Consider the following 18467-nt stretch of genomic DNA (forward strand, 5'->3'; position numbering starts at 1 on the left):
GAGTTCGAGCCCGGGTACAGGCTCTGTGCCGACAGCTCAGAGGCTCCAGGTTCGGCAAAGNGGGGCACGGGGCAGTGGCCGGGCATGGAACCCCCTTTTCTGAGCCGCGCTCTGCTGCTTGCCCAGGCTGAAGTCGCCCCGTCGCGTTGCCCGGCTCCTGAGTCTTTGCTCAGCACTTGGGACAGCCAGAAATTACTGGACTCCGGTCGGCCCCGCCCTAGGGGTGGGTGTCGGCCGGCTCCCGGAGGGCAGCGGCTCGGGGCCATGCCCGTCGCCGTGCCCACCGAGCGCGGGGGTCCCCCGGCGCCGCGCAGCCCTGGCCTTGCGCTGAGCGGCGCCCTTGTTCGCCTGTCTTCCCACCCAGCGCGTCGCCGGGAGGGTGTCCTGCGCGGTGCGGACCTCAGCAAGTGGCCCTTCCCGTGAGTGAGGGAGGGGCGTCCCTTAGGAGGGGGCCATTGTGAGGTGTGTGGAGATGACAGCACCGTGCGTGCATAGGATGTGGCCGGGTTGAGATATTTTGGGCCAACAGTCAATTAGGACTCTTTTTTTCCTTTAAAAATAGGGCTGTTGATTAGTGCCGTGTCGTGTTCTGTTCCCCAGGGCACAGGGTGAGGCTCTGCCCTCTGCTGCCAGGCAGTCTCGGAACGGGGTGCCGGGCCCTGCGCCCTGAGGCACCCATTGCATGTACTGAATGAGCTTTGCTTCTAGAATGCAGCTGGTTATAGGCCACGCTGAGGAGAATAGAGGGAATGGACCCGGAGGTCATCATCTGCGTTCCCTGGGTGAGGCGGGCAAGCCGGGCTCCGATGGGCGATGAGCTGCCCCCGAGCAGTCATCGCGTTTCGGTTTACACTCATTCCAAGAACGCTTCTTCATAGTGATTGTTTTCCTTAATGGTCAGATGTTGTGGCCTCCGCAGTTTGCAGGCGAACATCTGGTAAACACAGCAAACAGCCGCGCTCAGCCACAGACCTGCGCCAGGAGGAGCGCACGTGTTTGCCGAGTGAAGACTTGCCCAGTGCGTCTGGACGGGCGAGCTGCCACTGTTCTAGAAAAGGTCTCCAGTCGCGTGTGATATTGGGGGGTAGTTAGGAAAGATCTGTCTGGAGAATGTATATGCAGCTTTTCTGGGCCCGATTAGCAAAAAATAAATCGGGCAATTATTTACCACTCTAGGCTTGTGTGGCCTCCGGCAGCGCCAGGGAGAGCACGTGACCTGTTGGGATCTAGAATTTCAGAGCTAGAATGGCCGTGCCTGGTCCAGCACCTGTTTTAGATAAAGACACGGAGTAGTTGTAGAGCCCGTTACTGGATGTTTCTGCTTCTGGAGTTGTCTCATCTTGGGCAAATTATTTTTAAAACTCCCCAAACCTCAGTTTTCCTGTACGTAAGATGGGGATAATGATATCTCTCTTGCTTACTCATAGAAACAGTTGTGGCACATAAAATTATCTCCCGTGTGTGACACTGGCAGAAGGTGCGACAAACGCCATGTAATTATGAGTCCTATTCATAATTTATTAGGTTTTAAAAATATTTCCAGGTAGTTAAAAAAAGCAAACTTCTATGTGGAATAAAAAATATTAATTTAAAATTGAATTTGACAGGGGCGCCTGGGTGGCTTAATCGGTTAAGGGTCTGACTTCNGAAAACATTTAAAAAAAATTGAATTTGACATACTTATAACTTTTAATATTTAAAAACTCCTCTGAAAATTACCAGAAATAAAAGTTAAACTTTTTCTTTCCTTAAGGAAATGTAGCTTTTCCAGGTAGTTCATGGAGTAGTTGAGTGTCTGCTCATAACCATGTTTCTTTTTTTTTGTTGTTAATTTTTTTGATGTTTTTGTTTATTTTTGAGAGAGAGAGACAGCTTGAGCAGGGCAGGGGCAGAGAGAGAAGGAGACACAGAATCTGAAGGAGGCTCCAGGCTCTGAGCTGTCAGCACAGAGCCCAACACGGGGCTCAAACCCACGAACTGTGAGATCACGACCTGAGCTGAAGCCAGACGCTCAACCGACTGAGCCCCCCAGGCAGCCCTGCTCATAACCATGTTCTCAGCAGCGGGTGTTTTCTTCCTAGGTGGACTTTAGTTGGGTAGATAGTTAAAATGTCTCATTAACAGTGTCCAACCTGGAAAAATGGTTGTTATAGCTCCAAAAAAATTTCCCTTATTAGCTGTTAGTGCTTCCTCCGAAGATTACCCCTGATAACCATTCGGGAAAGAGTTAAAAATGAGTGTGTCCAATACTATTTGCTAAATGTAGATGTAGCTGCTTCTAATCAATGATTCTCTTTTGAGCAGCCTGTTCACTTGGGTGCAGAAAGTTTAAGTGACTTACCCAAGGTCTCCTAGACTCGAAATCCAGAAAGATGTTTCTGATTTACAAGAAAATAAATGAACCACCAACAGACACACCAGTGCCCGGCCTCTAGGAGGCGCCGTGCCAGGCGCAGAGACAGGAAAATGCCTCCAGCGGGTGTGGAGGCAAACAGCCCGGGGAGGGAAGGGGCGAGGCTGGATGAGCTACATCTAGGATGTGAGTAAACGAAAATGGAATACCCTTCTAGGAGGCGGTAACTCCAAATGTGTTTTGATTGCCTTTTTTAAAAAGTTTGTGCATGCAGATGGATGTATCTGTTATAGTTGAGAACAGACAAACTATGATTTCAACTGTGGGAATTGTTTCAGGGAAAATAAACACAGACACAGTTGTGGGTATGCGTTAGTAGACCTGAGAGAAATGAGCAAATTAGTATTTTTAATCCCTGGATTCAAGGAGATGAATTGCAGATGCAACTTTTATTTTATTTTTATTTTTTGAGAACTAGTGCACATGTGAGTGGGAGAGGAGGAGAGAGGAAGAGGGGGGAGAGAGAGAGAGAGAGAGAGAAAGAGAGAGAGAATCTTAAGCAGGTTCCAGCGTGGAGCCCATTGCTGGGCTTAATCTTATGACCCTGGTATCATGAACTGAGCTGAAATCAAGGGTCAGGTGCCCAACCAACTGAGCCACCCATGTGCTCCTTTCTTAAATTTATTTTATTATTTTATTTTTTATATTATTTTATTTTATTGACAGAGAGACAAATAAAGGTTTTTATAATATATTTTTAAAAATTTTTAACTTTTATTTATTATTGAGAGACAGAGACAGCATGAGCAGGGGAGGGGCAGATAGAGGGGGGAGACACAGAATCAGAAGCAGCTCTAAGCCCTGAGCTGTTAGCACAGAGCCCGACGTGGGGCTTGAACTCACAGACTGTGAGATCATGACCTGAGCTGAAGTCGGATGCTTAACCTACTGAGCCATCCAGGCGCCCCCAGATTTTTAAAGGGCAGGAAAAACAGCCCAGATATTTTAAAAGTCATTATTTATTTTTAATGTTTATTTTTGAGAGAGAGACAGAGACAGAGACGGAGCACAAGCAGGGGAGGGGCAGAGAGAGGAGGAGACACAGCCAAGCAGGCCCTACGCTCTGAGCTGTCAGCACAGAGCCTGACCTGGGGCTCAAACTCACTAACTGTGAGATCATGACCTGAGTGGAAGTCGGACACTCAACTGACTGAGCCACACAGGTGCCCCTAAAAGCTATTTTTTGACAGCTCAGACTGTACATGTCTAAAATGTTACATAGTCAAGGTTCAGATTCCTATTTATAATATAGAGCATTTTTTTCCCAAATGTTTCACTTAAAACGCTAAGAATTTTATAGTATAATTTCCTAGATATATATGTTTATAGCTTAGAAATTTATGTTTTTTTAGTCTTGCCACCTTTTGAGAGAGAGAGAGAGAGAGAGAGAGCATGCATGAGAGTGGGGAAGGGACAGAGAGACGGGGAGAGAGAATCCCAGACGGACTCCACGCCACCAGCACAGAGTCTCATGGGGGTTCAGTTTCACGGTTCATGAGATCATGACTTGAGCCGAGATCAAGATCAGATGCTCAACCAACTGAGCTGCCAGGCTTCCCAATCCTGCCAGTTTAAAAAAAAATGTTCACTTTTGAGAGAGAGAGAGAGAGAGCAAGAGCATGTGAACTGGGGAGGAACAGAGAGAATGAGATGGAGAACCCCAAGCAGGCTTTGCAGTGTCAGCACAGAGCCTGATGTGGGGCTTGAACGCAGGAAATTCGAGATCATGACCTGAGCCAAAGTTGAACACTTAACCCACTGAGCCACACAGGCGCCTCCCAGATGAATACTTCTTGTTTGTAACTTCGTCTGTTGTGAATTTAAGGAACAGAAAACCTAAGAGGACCAGTTCCGGAAAAACCAGGACATAAAATGGGTTCCCTCTCCAGCGCACACTTCCCACGGGCCACCTCAGTCCCGTCGTCAGGTGCCGCCGGTGGTTCCCATGGCGGCCTTTGTGCCTGCTGCTCCCCCGGGCCCCCCTTCTCAGGCTGCCTCACACCTTCATTTGGTCTCAGTGCAGGCTTCCCCACTGGGCTGTCTTCCTGTCCCCCTTCCCTACGGCCCCCAGAGCTGGCTGTCCCCAGAGCTGGCTGTCTTCTGTCTCTGGCACAGGTGCGGTCCTGTTTGCCGACAGACTTCACCCTTTCCGGGGCAGGGCTGGTGCCCCCCGAAGCCTCAGGAGTCCGCTTGGCACCTGCCAGGGGTTGGGAAGAGCCCCGGGTGAGGAGTATGTAGATGACCGGGATCTGGGGTCCTGAGGCTCTTTCTGCTGCCGGGGACACAAACCCAGTAGCTACGACAGAGGAGAGAAGGACAGTTATTTATTTTTTTAAAGTTTATTTTGAGACACACACACACGCGCGCGTGCACACACACACACACACACACTGAGCGGGGTAGGGGCAGAGAGAGAGAGAGAGAGAGAGAGGGAGGGAGACACAGAATCCGAAGCAGCTCCAGGCTCTGAGCTGTCAGCACAGAGCCCGATGTGGGGCTTGAACTCATGAACTGCAAGATCACAACCTGATCTGAAGTCAGACATCTGACGGAGGCACCCCGGTGCCTGGGGAATGGGACACTTCTTAAAGAGAAGGTGCCTCAGAACCCCCTGAGGAGTGGAGCTGGGGACCAGCCGGCAGCTTACCCGGGTCACACTTGCTTTGTCTCTCCCCTCCCCGTGCCTTTGGCATCTGTCCTCTCTGTCCATCTGTCCTCCCATGTATGTCTCCTTTGCTCCCCTCCCTCCCCTCAGGCTTCTGACCCCTCTCTTCCCTTGCCCGGCTGACCCCACTGTCGCAGGCCTGGCACGTGAGCTGTGAGCGGGCAGACGGTGCCCTCGCTCCCATGAAACTCCGGTGGGGGGGCAGCAGGGGTCAGCCGAGGACACCCCTGCTCTGAAGGAAGTGAAGTAGGGAGAGCAGTGGGGGGTGGGGTCCTTTGGACAGGGCGCCCAGGGGAGGGTGTGTGAGCGAGACTGGAATGAGCCGGAGCCAGTGCTCCCGGCACAGGGCACAGGCCGCCTCGCAGGTGGGGAGGGGCTGGTGTGGCTGTGGCCAGGGCGCGGCCCAGATAACGGAGATCTTTCAACACGCCCTTGCCCCTTGCGAGAAAAAGGGTCAGATAGCAGAAGCACCTGCGGGTGCGATTCTGTTTATGTCAAGTCCAAGTACCTGTAAAAGGTATGTTAATAGTGGAGACAGATATGTAGCAAAAAGGGAAGACGGAACGATGGTCCTACCGCAGGGCGTCAGGCCCCCGTAAGGTGCGCGTGAGAAGGGCCTGTTCTGCGCGGCCCCAGGATTGCAAACTGGCCGGTGGACGGCTTTTACCTGTAATTACAAGCGTTCTTTTCTTTTACTCAAGGGATTTAAGTTTGAGAACGATGTTAATGTATTCCAGCTGCCAAGGCACCAGTGCTGTAGATCTTTCAAGAAAATGCAGTTCATGTGCCCTCGCTTACGGTCTGTGTGTGCGGAGAAAGCCAGCGCTTCATCCGCGTTTGGATTCTCCTGATCTGTGATAACCCAGCTTCTGCCGCAGTGTAAACAGTGAGCATTCCCGCGACAAGTTAGGCACGTCTGTTAAGTGGTCCCAGCCGTGGAAGCTCCTTGCTCTCTGCTCCCGACGACAGTTGGCACAAAGGGAGAATCTTATTAACGTGATGCTGCTCGTAAGGAGACTTCTTTTAAAATTTAACAGAAACGGAATGTTGATATTCGAGTGCTAATCTGGCACTTCGACACTTTGGAAGTCGAGCCTGTCATATCGGGGAGGATTCCCGCTGCTTTGGTAATCGCTCTGCCACAAGTCGTCGCGGCTGTGCCACGACAGCTCCCGCGAGCACCACCCAGCCGGAGGGACACGGTGGGCGCGCGTGCAGACGGGCAGCGATGCCGCCGGAGTGAAATAGCTGCTTCCCGGTTGTCACTTTCTGTTTCCTTTTTTGTGAATGGAAAAGCCAAGACAGCGTTATTGAGCCAGTTTCCTCCTACCCATGAATTTTGAAAATTCCAGTTAGAAATTAGAAATAGAAGCAGAGGTTTAAAAACAAGGGTAAAGGAAGAAGACAGTAGGAAAAATGCATTCCTGGTCCCCTGGCTGTCGAGGACAGTGGGCGGAGACAGGTCACCCGCCCGCAGGAGTGGCCGGAAGAGCCCGCGAGGCGCCGGGCACTCACGCAGTGTGAAGAGGAGCGGTGAGAGGCCTGTTCCTCGCGGGCGGCAGGCTGGACGCCGTCTCCCGAGCACCCAGGTGAGGTGCATCGTGGGGTCTCTCCCCCTGTGGAGGGGACAGTCGTTCCCTTGAGGGTCCTGCAGAACGGAACATGCAGCGGCCTCTTCTGTGTGGGATTCGCCTCAGGATGTCTAGTGTCTCGGGGGGGGGAGGGGGCGCAGGTGAAGCGAGACGGGCTGTGGGTAGATGGCCGTGAACCATGTGACGGGCACATCGAGGGCTCGTAGGTTTCCTTCTATTTTTGTGTGTGTTCGCGGTTTTCCATCACAAAAAGCAAAGCAGAAACTGGACATCTGTGAGTCTAGAATGACTTTCAGAGCAGGGGGAAGTGAGCGGCCCTGGGCGGTCGCGGGTGCAGATGGCGTCCGCACCCCTGTGCTCAGGGCCGCAGGCGGGGCAGCCAGCTGGGACTCCTGAATCAAGTTCACGTCGGTCACAGCGAGTCGGCTGCTTACATGATGCTGTTTCACTCTGATGTTCCGGGCCTGGAGCTGGACAAGACACAGCCATGTCTGTGAGACCCCACAGCTGAGAAGACAAGACAGTGAGACAAATAGCCACCAGGGAGTAGAGCGACACAGGGCCAAGTTCAGATGAGTGGGGCTTGGAAGGGGTGAAGCTGCGCAGGGAGTTGGGAAGAGAGCCCGGTGGCTGGGAGGGCCTGCAGGGAAGCCCCTTCCTCCGAAGGGTGGATGGTGAATTTTTAAAAAAAAACTTGTTGATTTTATGTTGAGGGGGTGGGGCAGAGGGAGCGGGAGAGACGCCCAAGCAGGCTCCTCGCTCAGCGCAGGGCCCCACACGGGGCTGCATCCCACAAACCAGGAGATCACGCGCCCTGGAGGGTGACTTTTTAGGAGGGTTTGGAGTCCAGGCGACAGGGCAGCCCCTCTGCCCTTAGCGCTTCGACCTCTTCCGGCAAAACGGGGATAATGCAGTTAACACGCGTTGCCTGGGTCCTGCGAGCTGGGGGTGAAGGGCAGCGCCTTGTTAAGGGTCAGCACGGGGAGGGGAGGTGTGCGCGGTCATGGTGAGTTTCGTGGAGTCAGACAGACTCGGATCCACGTAGTGGCCCCGTGGCTTCCTTGGACTTGGGGCCAAGTCCCTGAGCCGCGTGGCCTGTGCCCCAGGGTGTGACGTGGCGACGCTGACAGGGCCGTGGGTGCCTCCCGCACCCCCCGGGGCACGGGCTCCCCCCGCGCTAGCAGCCGTCCTTTCCCTCCGGAGCGTGGGGCCTGCAGGGCGAGATGCTCCGTGGCCGCCGCGCAGTTGTGTCGGCGGCTTGCCAGCTCGTGGCCGCTGCGGGGGCGGCCGTGCTCCTGATCGTGACCAGAAAGGATGCTGAAGCCTTTGAGGGCTTGCGTGTCTCTGTGCCACAGGGCCCTGAGGTCACAGGTAGGGCTGTGCTCACACCCCGTCTCTGAAGGAGGTGGGACCCGTGGAGCAGGAGACGGGCTCGCAGGCCCGGGCTGCTGGCGAGCGGGCTGGGACCCGGCCCTGCGGACGGCAACGGGGAAGCCGTGTGCTCGGTGAGCGCAGCTGGTTAGAGGGGCAGTGGCGGTACCCGGCGCCCCGATGTGCCGGCTCGGTGTTCTGGGGCCGTCGGAACAGAGTACCGCAGTCGGGCTGAGAAGCGCCGGGGGCCGTTCTCCCAGCTCTGGAGGCCGTGAGGGCAGGTGCAGGCATGGCGGCCCGGCTCCCTGGAGCCTGGGGGCTCCTACTTGCCCTCGCGGCTGCTAGTGGGGCCGCCGGCGCTCGGGCACATCCTCGTCACATGGCCGTCTTCCTCACAGGGGCCCGAGTCGGGTTGGGTGAAGGGCGCCCCCAGCCCCGGCATGACTTCGTGGTAACTAATTACCCCGCGCCGACCGTTGCTCCCAGTATGGTTCACGCCGAGGCTCTGGGGCCGGGCCTTCAACGTCTGTGTGTCTGCGGACACAGTTCAACCCGTAGCTCTCGTCCTGTTAACACGGCACAAAGGAAACATTCTCAGCGAGGTCACTCCAGGCGTCTTTCTCAACAACCGGTGCCATGTGAGAGCAGGGTGGTGGCTCTGTCCAACTCAGCACACAGCTGGGGGCCCAGTCGGGAGTCAGGGGCAAGTGCACCCGCGCCTGTCTGCGGGGCGCCGCCCGGTGAGCGCGCTCTGCCCCCGCCGCACGCAGCTGCTTCCCAGCGTGGGCCCCACTGGCACCATGTGTCTTGCCTCCCTAGAAAGTGGTTCTTCACATGGGGTTCCTGGACCAGCAGAAGCACTGGAACGTGTCAGAATGCAGCAGTGTTCCGGAGTGTTCTAGAATGTCCTAGATGTCCCACCCTGACCTGCTGAGTCAGAGACCCAGGCTTCTGGAGATTCTGATGCAACTCAAGTTTGAGAAGAGCCCTAGAATACTCTTTGATGGGGTTTAAACGTCTAGAACTGAGTGCTGGCACAGCGTCACCGTGACTCCTCCCCTGGCCAGGACAGCCGCCTCCCTCTGAGTTACCTTCTACGTCTGCTTTGCCAAGGGTTTCCTCATTGAAGGTGGTTATTATCTGTGGGCGCCACTGGGAGTTACTCACTTAGGGAAACACGAGGAACGCCAGCTAATATGTGTGTAAGGTCCTTAAAAAATGTGCGCTTTAGAAAAGTTAACCAGGTGTGTCAGTGTTCTTAATCTTCATAGAAAATAAGCAGTACAAGGGGTGTCGCTTCTTGAAGATAAAACTTAGGGTGTCACGTTGGCTTATGTGGGCCAACGAACGGGTCCCCGTTGCTGAGTTCTGAGAAGTCCGGCCATTGTTTCCCAGGAAGCAGAGTGCCCCTCCCCCGGGGGCCGTCCCTTCTGTGCACCAGCGAAGTCACGTGCTGTGGCACCACGCTCCTGTCTCAGCTCACCGTTTGTGCTCACATGAACGTTTCTGAGATGTTTTCCTTTTTATATTTTCCATTTTAGTGCAGGAAGAATGATGATGGGGACACAAATGTTGTGGTTGAAAAGGACCATTTCATGGATGACTTCTTCCATCAGGTAAGAGCCCCCGAAGGAAACCCAGCCACACTTCCCCAGACACGGGTGATGTGCCTGAGTGTTTGTCTTATTTGAAATAATACTAAAGGTAATATTATAAAGAGTTGCTGTTTGAATTACGTTCAAGTTCGCTAGAACTTTTTTTTTTAATATTTTTATTTATTTCTAGGAGAGAGAGAGAGACAGCGTGAGCAGGGGAGGGTCAGAGAGAGAGGGAGTCACAGACTGAAACAGGCTCCAGGCTCTGAGCTGGCAGTCAGCACAGAGCCCGACGCGGGGCCCGAACCCACGAACCGCGAGATCATGACCTAAGCGAAAGTCGGACGCTTAACCGACTAAGCCACCCAGGCGCCCCAAAGTTCGCTAGAACTTGTACTGCCCTTAAAGTGCGCGGCAGCGCGGAGCCGTCCTCCCAGGAAGCACGCCTGGGGAGGCGCTGGGCAGTGGCCCGGAGGCTTTGCGCCCCAGGGCTGGGTGGCACCTGGCCAGGCCTTCTCTCCTGACGTGGATGCGGTGGGTGGAGAGGACTCCTCCCCGGACAGGCCCTCCCCAGAGCTTGCCACACCCGGGTTCTTACCCTGGGATCAGTGGTATCCTCCAAACGAAGGCCACCACCCGGTCCTTTCCAGGGGGAGTCTTGGTGGCAGAGGTGCCCTGATGGCTCTGGGTCGGGAGCACACAGTGCTCCCTCTTCTTCCACAGGGTCCCCACACGGTGACAGTGCATCAGAGAGTTCCTGGTGTGTATTTTCTGAAACCACTGAACGGATCTTAAATTCCACGACCGAGAAGCCTTAGACACGAGCAGGCATATCCTTGTGGGAACGCCGCTGTGTCGTCCATCAGCCTGGCCTTTCCCCGAGGTGCGCCAGGGCCAGTGCCCTGAGCTGCGGCCCTTGGATCTGACCTTGTACTGTGCCCACCGCCCCGGGCTGGCTGCGGGCCTCTCCTCCCCCTCAGCTCCCCACGGCTGGCCTTGGGCATATACTGTGTGTAAATTCTTAAACCCAAGCAATAGTTGACCAAATTGTGCGTGAAATCAAATTTTTAAAAAAATTTTTATATAGTTTTTTATTTATTTTTGAGACAGAGCATGAGTGGGGGAGGGGCAGAGAGAGAGGGAGACACAGAATCTGAAACAGGCTCCAGGCTCTGAGCTGTCAGCACAGAACCTGATGCGGGGCTCGAACCCACGAACCATGAGATCGTGACCTGAGCTGAAGTCAGATGCTCAACTGACTGAGCCATCCAGGTGCCCCATGAAATCAGATTTTTTAAACTGAGTCACAGAACAAATAATTGGACTTCGTTAAATGTGAAGAAACGTGTCTGTTATCTTTTATTTTTTACTGATGAAAACTTCATTTGCAGGGTTTATTTTGGTGATGCTGAATTTAGTCTAACAGTTTCAATGGACTCAAATCCAAGGACAGTCTACACTGGCCTATCAGGGTGCAGATTTGAAAACAGATAATATATTAATAAAAACATTAGAGGTTATTAGTTTTCAGAATTCACTGAATACGTGGTATAAGTCTAGTCCCTGGGTTTACGTATTTATTATGTTAGTTCCTGACTTTACCTTGTGGAAAAACATGAAATCAAATTGTTTGATACAGAGACTTACTTTAAGGCGCAAAGAAGTTAAGATACTGAATTTCCTTGTTTTGATTTGGAAATGAGACTCTTTATTGTCTTGAGCTTACCTTCCCATTTGTGAAATTATTTTTCTATTTTTACCCCCTTTATCGGGATGCTTAATTCTTCCAGAATTCAATTCTTTTTTTTTTTTTTTTTATGTTTTGTTTATTTCTAGGAGAGAGAGAGAGACAGCGTGAGCAGGGGAGGGTCAGAGAGAGAGGGAGTCACAGACTGAAACAGGCTCCAGGCTCTGAGCTGGCAGTCAGCACAGAGCCCGACGCGGGGCTCGAACCCATGAACCACGAGATCATGACCCAAGCGAAAGTCGGACACTTAACCGACTAAGCCACCCAGGCGCCCCCAGAATTCAATTCTTCGTAAAAACGTATTTATTTTAAAGACCCTCCTGGCATTAAGTGTCATTACATCCAGCAGAAGAACTGTATACGGCAGGTCATCAAATGCCACTGCCCATGTTTCTGGTCCCCACGCGTGGGCCGTGCCGGCTGCAGGTGCCCCCGAGACGCAGGAACGGGACCCGTGCCCGAGGCCTCAGGAGCGCCAGGGCCCAGCCGAACTTCAGGTTTTCACTTGTTAGAGAGTCGTCGTATTTTACAGTTAAGTCTTGTGGACGGTTTCTTAGACAACAGATGATGATGTTAATACAAACTGGTGTTTTGAAAATGGCATTTGGATCTTGAATATCACACAGAACGTTGTAAAAGATAGAATTTTGCACATGGCCAGTGTTTGGTTAAGGACTTTGGAGAGTGCCCTCTGGGCAGCCAGGGAAGGCCCCCTCTGCGAAGGTGATTTGGAAGGGACAGAAAGAGACCCTGTGTCATGTCCGTGGGAGCTGGCGCACCGTCCCGTCCGCCAGCACCCTGTGTCAGTGACAGTCCCCTTGTCATCCCCCACGGGGGCTTCTGCCACATGGTGCCGGGGGTACGAACGCCGACTCCACAGGTGTGCAGACAGTGCCTTTGTGCCCAGTGACGGTTGTGCGCCAGGTGAGACAGGAGCCCGTGCGCCCAAGTGTCGCTGCTTGTGCTGAAACAGCAGACATTTACAAGAATTGGTTTGGGCGCCTTGGGCTCAGTCGGTTAAGTGTCCGACTTCAGCTCAGGTCATGATCTCACAGTCTGTGGGTTCAAGTCCCACGTCGGGCTCTGTGCTGACAGCTCAGAGCCTGGAACTGCTTCGGATTCTCTGTCTCCCTCTCTCTGACCCTCCTTGTTCATATTCTCTCTCAAAAAATAAACAAACGTTAACATTTAAAAAAACAAATAAATGAAAGAATCGGTTTTTACTTGATGCATCGTTTTCCCACGGTTAGTAAGCTTACACCGTGAGTGTGTGAAGTATGCGCATTTCTCCCAGAAGTTAGGCGGGTGGAAGTAGCCCCGGCCTGGAGTCGCTCTTCCCCTACCGGGGACACGGCATCTGTGCCACCAGACCTCCAGCACTTGCACGCTCAGTGTGCTTCGGAGTTTGGACGGGGTTCCCCAGGGGTCAAGACCACGTTCATGGTGATACTGAGATACTGTCTTTTCCCCTCCTCCCCTCGCGAGCACGTGCGTGGACTGAGTCCCCCATCGCTGCTCTGACAGATCACCACCACCCGGGCGGCTGGACCCACACACTCGCGTTCTTTCCCGGTCTAGACGGCAGGAGTCCGAGGCGAGCATGCAGCGCTCACACCGCGTGCCCATGGGGCTGGCTTCTTGGGGAGGTGCCACGCAAGCGTCCATTTCGTGGCCTTTCCAGTGATGGCCCTTAGAGCACATCGCTCCGGCCTCTGCTTCTGTTATCTCACCCCTGTCTTCTGAACACCAGCTTCTCGCCGCCTCCTTGTAAGGACTCTTGTGATTATTTTGGAGCAGCTCCGATAACCCAGGCTCGTTCTCTCGGGACTCAGCCCCGTCTGCAAAGTCCCTGTCGCCCTGCCCGGAAGCACTCACAGGCCTAGGGTGTGGACATCTACCACAACGTGGGAGGATTTTGTAATCACTGTTTTAAAATGAATCAGTCAGTATTGAAGCTGTTGCTCCACTGTGGTAATTCTAGATACGTGGATCTATTGGGATGAGTCGTGCTGATGAGTACGTTACAGATGGAAATGTGTTGGGTAGCGAGGGTCACTAGGTGAAAACCATGACCATGACGGTAAACACCTCCCCATGTGGAGTATTCCTGCTGACGTACCCTGTGCCTTTTTTTTTTTCTTAAATATTTTTAATGTTTATTTTTGAGAGAGACAGAGCACGAGTGGGGCAGGGGCAGGGAGAGGGAGACACAGAATCGGAAGGAGGGTCCAGGCCCCAAGCTGTCAGCACAGAGCCTGGCTTGGGGCTTGAACTTACAGACCGTGAGATTGTGACCTGAGCAAAAGTAGGATGCTTCACCGGCTGAACCCCCAGCGCCCCTTTCCGCCGGGGCAGACGGCCCCGTGCTCGCGGTTGACATCACCTGCGGCAGCACGTAGGTCTTGATGGTAAAGGTTTGTACGGCCTGATGGGTTTGTCGCTGAAGATCGAAGGAAACTGCCTTAGTCGTGACCGTACAGAGCATCTGGTGCGTTTTTCTTTGTCTTTAAATAGTTACCAACGTGAGAATGGTACAGGCTGCTACTCCTTCCTGTGGTCACTAGTCATTTACTTCCCTCCTTTATCCTTCCCTTTCCAGGAAACAGCAAGTGGTGGCGAATGTACATTGCCACCACGGTGGTGACTCTCTGTGTCTTCCTAGGTTGAGGAGATCAGGACCAGTATAGCGAAAATAGCTCAGTGCGTCGAAGAAGTGAAGAAGAACCACAGCATCATTCTTTCTGCACCAAACCCAGAAGGAAGTAAGTTGTCGGCTTTGAGAAGAAGTGTGTCTGTCTGTCTGTCTGTGTGCCTGTCTCTTGGCGCTGCCTATGACACAGGCCAGACACAGGCCACAGCCCGTCTGATGCAGGGCGGCCGAGGTGCTGTCGGCCAGGCCCAGGCCCGCGGCCGTGTCCTGTCCAGGAGAACGCGCCAGAATGGCGTTGCTGAGCCGTGGGGCCGTGTCGGTGATGGGGCCTCAGATGTGCACTTTCTGTGTCCCTGGCTAAACAGGAATGATGGGATTTTGTGTTGAAATGAAAGGTAGTAAGAAATTGTTCTGGAAAACTGCGTCTGTCAGGGCCGGTTGACAGGTGACGTGGAGAGGAAAGGCCCTGGCACGGAGTGTGCTGTTCAGGATGTTTGTTAAGACAGCAGGTAAGGCGTGACTTTAAATTAGCTGCACATCAGGGCCTTGGCAGTGATAAGGGGGCGCTTCCTTCACCTGGCGAGGGAAATTCTGACCACTTTAGAGGTAAGATGGATCTGGATAAGCCAGAGATTGTGAACTGGAATCCGTACATCATTTTGGGGGGGAAATGGTGTCTTTACAATACTGAATCCTTCAGTCCGGGAGAATGGCCCGTCTGGCCTGTCCCTCTACCATCTGGCCCTTCCTCAGTTTCTCTTGGTCGTGGTCTTCGGGGTTTGCAGCCCTGCGTTATATTTATTACCAGGTGCTTTACGTATCGGTGTTAACGTAAGTAGCATCTGGTAGGACGTTTATTTTCTATTCGTTTCTAAATACAGAAATAGGGTGGGCTTTTGTGTGTCGGCCGTGTGCCCCGCTGTCCTGCCTGATCACTTATGCTCTTAGTGTCCGTGTCGACTCCGACTCCATGGGACCGTCTGCACGCAGTCACGTCATTTGTGAATAATGACATGGTTCCCTTCCCTCTCACACTCTCTATTGTTAGGTGACGTATTCCAGTGACCTCTGTTGTGGGGTCGAGTGTACGTGGTCAGGGGCCGCTCTTATTCTCTAATAAAGAGGAGAGTTGAGAGCAACTTTTTGTCAGGTTATTTGATGTAGCCTTACATTGAAAAAAATAAAACTCTTAAATTGAAAAAAAAAATGTTTTTAGTGTTAAGATTTTGCATGTCTTGTAAAATAATGCTCTGATCCTCTGTGGATGCCTTATCTTATAATGTAGATGAATGTCTCCCAAAATGGGTTCTAGAGCACGAATCTCATCAGCTGGCCTGTGAAGCATGAGGTGTGGCACGAACTGCCTTGGGAGTCTCGTTATACCATAATCCCTCTTGGAAGTTACAGTGTTCTCAGAGCAATAAAGGCCCTGAGCAGTACTGCAATAAGGAAACCTGTGTAAACTTGGCTTAGTATGTTTGCCTGCAGAATTTTTAATTTGTAATTACTGTATTCTTTTTTTCTGAATATAATTTATTGTGAAAGTGGCTTATGTGCAACACCCAGTGCTCATCCCAACAAATGCCCTCCTCAGTGCCCATCGCCCATTTTCCCCTCCCCCCAATCCCTTCATCCACCCTTAGTTTGTTCTCTGTATTTAAGTCTCTTGTGGTTTGCCTCCCTCCCTCCCTGTAACTATTTCCCCTCCCCCTCCCCCACGGTCCTCCGTTAAGTTCCTTCTGTACCACATATGAGTGAAAACATACGGTATCTGTCCTTCTCTGCCTGACTTATTTCACTCAGCATAACACCCTCAAGGTCCATCCATGTTGCTACACAGGCCAGATTTCATTCTTTCTCATTGCCGTGCAGTATTCTATGGTATAGATAAACCACATCTTCTTGATCCATTCGTCCGTTGATGGACACTTAGGCTCTTTCCATGATTTGGCTATTGTGGAGAGTGCTGCTGTGAACATTGGGGTACATGTGCCCCTATGCATCAGCACTCCTGTGTCCCTTGGGTAAATTCCTAGCAGTGCTATTGCTGGGTCCTAGGGGAGTTCTAGTGTTAGTTTCCTGAGGAACCTCCACACTGTTTTCCGGAGGGGCTGCACCAGGTTACATTCCCCCCAACAGTGTAGGAGGGTGCCTGTGTCTCCACATCCTCGCCAGCATCTGTAGATTCCTGAGTTGTGCATTTTAGCCACTGTGACCAGTGTGAGGCCCACAGAAAATTTTATGTGACACCACCTATTAACTTCTTAGTTAAATTTTGGGAAACCTGCATTTGAATAAATATTAGTGTATTTTTTTCTTTTGAGTAATTTACCTCTGAAAACCTTTTGCTGCCGAGGAATAGCAGGTAAGACCCCTGTTTGAGCAGAGGCAGAACTCTGCTTCACAGGAGTCCCTGCGGGGCCCTGAGTAAAACCATCGCTTTTTTCTCTTGCACGTTTCATGACAAAGTGCGAAGCAGAACGTGGGAGAGCAGCGTCCAGGTGCTTTCTTCCTTGGATTTGAACGGAGAAATAGTCACCCTGCCCTGCACGGCGGGGCCCTGGGGTGAGGGGCCCAGGTGCCCCCNCCCGGTGCCTGGGCCTGCGGCCGCCGGACGGAGCACCGTGTGCCGGTCGTTAGACATGCTTTTCACGCGTTTAGTGTGAAGTTCCTCAAACCCGCGGGGAGGTGGCCACGACAGTGCAGTGAAAATCCCTGCCCCCCTCACCTCGACCCTCCGGTTGTCCACCTTTTCCCTCGTCGACCCCCCCCCGTGCGTGTTCACACGTGTGCTTTCTGTGCCCGCTGCCACGCGCGCCGCGTGTGTGGTGCGTGTGCTGCCGGCGCTGCCCCCCCCCCCCCCGCCTGCAGGGGGCGCTCTGCGCGCGGCCGTGATCTGACTCGGGGAGGTGGGCGCTGGTGAGAGCCCGCGGCCGACCTGCGGCCCCCGCTCCCTCTGCGCGCTGGGCGCTCCCCCGCTTTCCCGTCGCTCCTGCGCCCCCGCACCTGACGGCTTCCCTGACTCTTACGCGTAAAACGAAACGTGGCCCACGTTTGTCTTTTCTCCAGTTTGATCATTTTTTTCTCCCTAAATGCTTTTAGTCTGTTTGCTAGAATTAATTGATGTTATATTGGGGCAGACACTCTTGTTCTGTGGTACTTTTTCTCTCTCTTCATGCTTTCTTTTTTTATGTCTTTATTTTTGAGAGAGAGAGAGACATAGAATGAGTGGGGGCGGGGCAGAGAGAGAGACACACACAGAATCTGAAGCGGGGCTTGAACTCACGAACCGCGAGATCATGACCTGAGCCGAAGTCGGACACTCAACCGACTGAGCCACCCAAGCGCCCCTTCTCTTTTCATGCTTTTGTTTAGATCAGTTTTTAAGAATTTTATCTCCTCCACCATTAGCTTGTTTATATGAACTACTTCCTGTTGTTTGGTGGTTGTCCCCTAGATTATACTGTTGTTGTGTTTAATGTTTATTTCTTTTGAGAGACAGAGCATGTTGGAGCGTGGAGGGGCAGAGAGAGAGGGAGACAGAGAATCAGAGCAGGCCCCACACTGTCCGCGCAGAGCCCGAGGCGGGGCTCAGTCCCACGAACCGTGAGATCACGACCGGAGCTGAAATCAAGTCAGACACTTAACCGACTGAGCCATCCAGACACCCCGATAGTGTATATTCTTGATTTAAGATCTACTATAAATCTCTGCTTTTGCTACTTCTGGGTAAGACATGGACCTTAGGAAGCTGTACCCCATTTTTCCTTATATGCACAGATTGCCGTGTGTATGTGATAGATACACGTGATATGCCCTGCTGGAGGCCGGAGCCCGCTTTGGCAGGTTCAGGGGTCCCTGAAGGATGGACGGTGATCAGAGAATCTCCGGGGCATCTCTCACTCTCTTTCTCTTTCGCTGACACCGTCCATCCTTCAGGGACCCCTGGACCTGCCGGAGCCGGCGCAGCCTCCGGCAATGCCCCTCCTTTATCCTTGGGCCTCATACCTGCTGTCTGAGACTCTTTCTTTCTCAAGAGCAGTGTTGGGGCGCCTGGGGGGCTCAGTGTGGTAAGTGTCCGACATTTGATTTTGGCTCAGGTTGTGATGCCAGGGTTGTGGGACCAAGCCCCGCGTCGGGCTCTGCGCTGAGTGTGGAGCTGCTTGAGATTCTCTCTCCCCACTCGCCCCTGCCCCTCTTCCCTGCTTGTGCGAGCACTCTCTCTCGAGTTAAAAAAAAAAATCAAAGCACTATTACTGATTTTAGTAGGGGATATGCGGTTGTGTGAAACTTTCCGTCCGTTATCTCATTCTTGAAGGATGTTTTCACCAAGTGTAGGAGTCGGTTGGGAAGTCATTTTCTTTGACCATCTTGAAGATTCTGAAGTTATCTTTCCAGTGCCCTTTTTTTTTTTTTTTTTTTAAAGGTACCTGT

The 18467-nt window shown here is 52.6% G+C and overlaps 1 protein-coding gene across 5 annotated transcripts in view; it reads left to right on the forward strand.

Moving 5' to 3' along the window:
- Window positions 1-401: 401 nt before the first annotated feature.
- The window catches only part of STX2 (syntaxin 2), a 35251-nt gene continuing 17185 nt past the window's right edge, over window positions 402-18467 (forward strand). The window contains exons 1-3 of one of the 5 annotated variants that reach the window (XM_077761719.1): window positions 402-419; window positions 9583-9657; window positions 14046-14145. In XM_077761719.1, the coding sequence (XP_077617845.1) occupies window positions 9637-9657; window positions 14046-14145 (121 nt within the window). In that variant the 5' untranslated portion in view covers window positions 402-419; window positions 9583-9636. Of the gene's footprint in view, window positions 420-4521; window positions 4637-6646; window positions 6668-9120; window positions 9171-9582; window positions 9658-14045; window positions 14146-18467 lie in introns of those variants that run through there. The other 4 variants (XM_077761716.1, XM_077761715.1, XM_077761714.1 and 1 more) reach the window with 4 other exon arrangements.

This window comes from Crocuta crocuta, unplaced genomic scaffold (genome assembly GCF_008692635.1).
Source record: "Crocuta crocuta isolate KB4526 unplaced genomic scaffold, BGI_CrCroc_1.0 scaffold862, whole genome shotgun sequence".
In the NCBI taxonomy this organism is placed as follows: domain Eukaryota; kingdom Metazoa; phylum Chordata; class Mammalia; order Carnivora; family Hyaenidae; genus Crocuta; species Crocuta crocuta.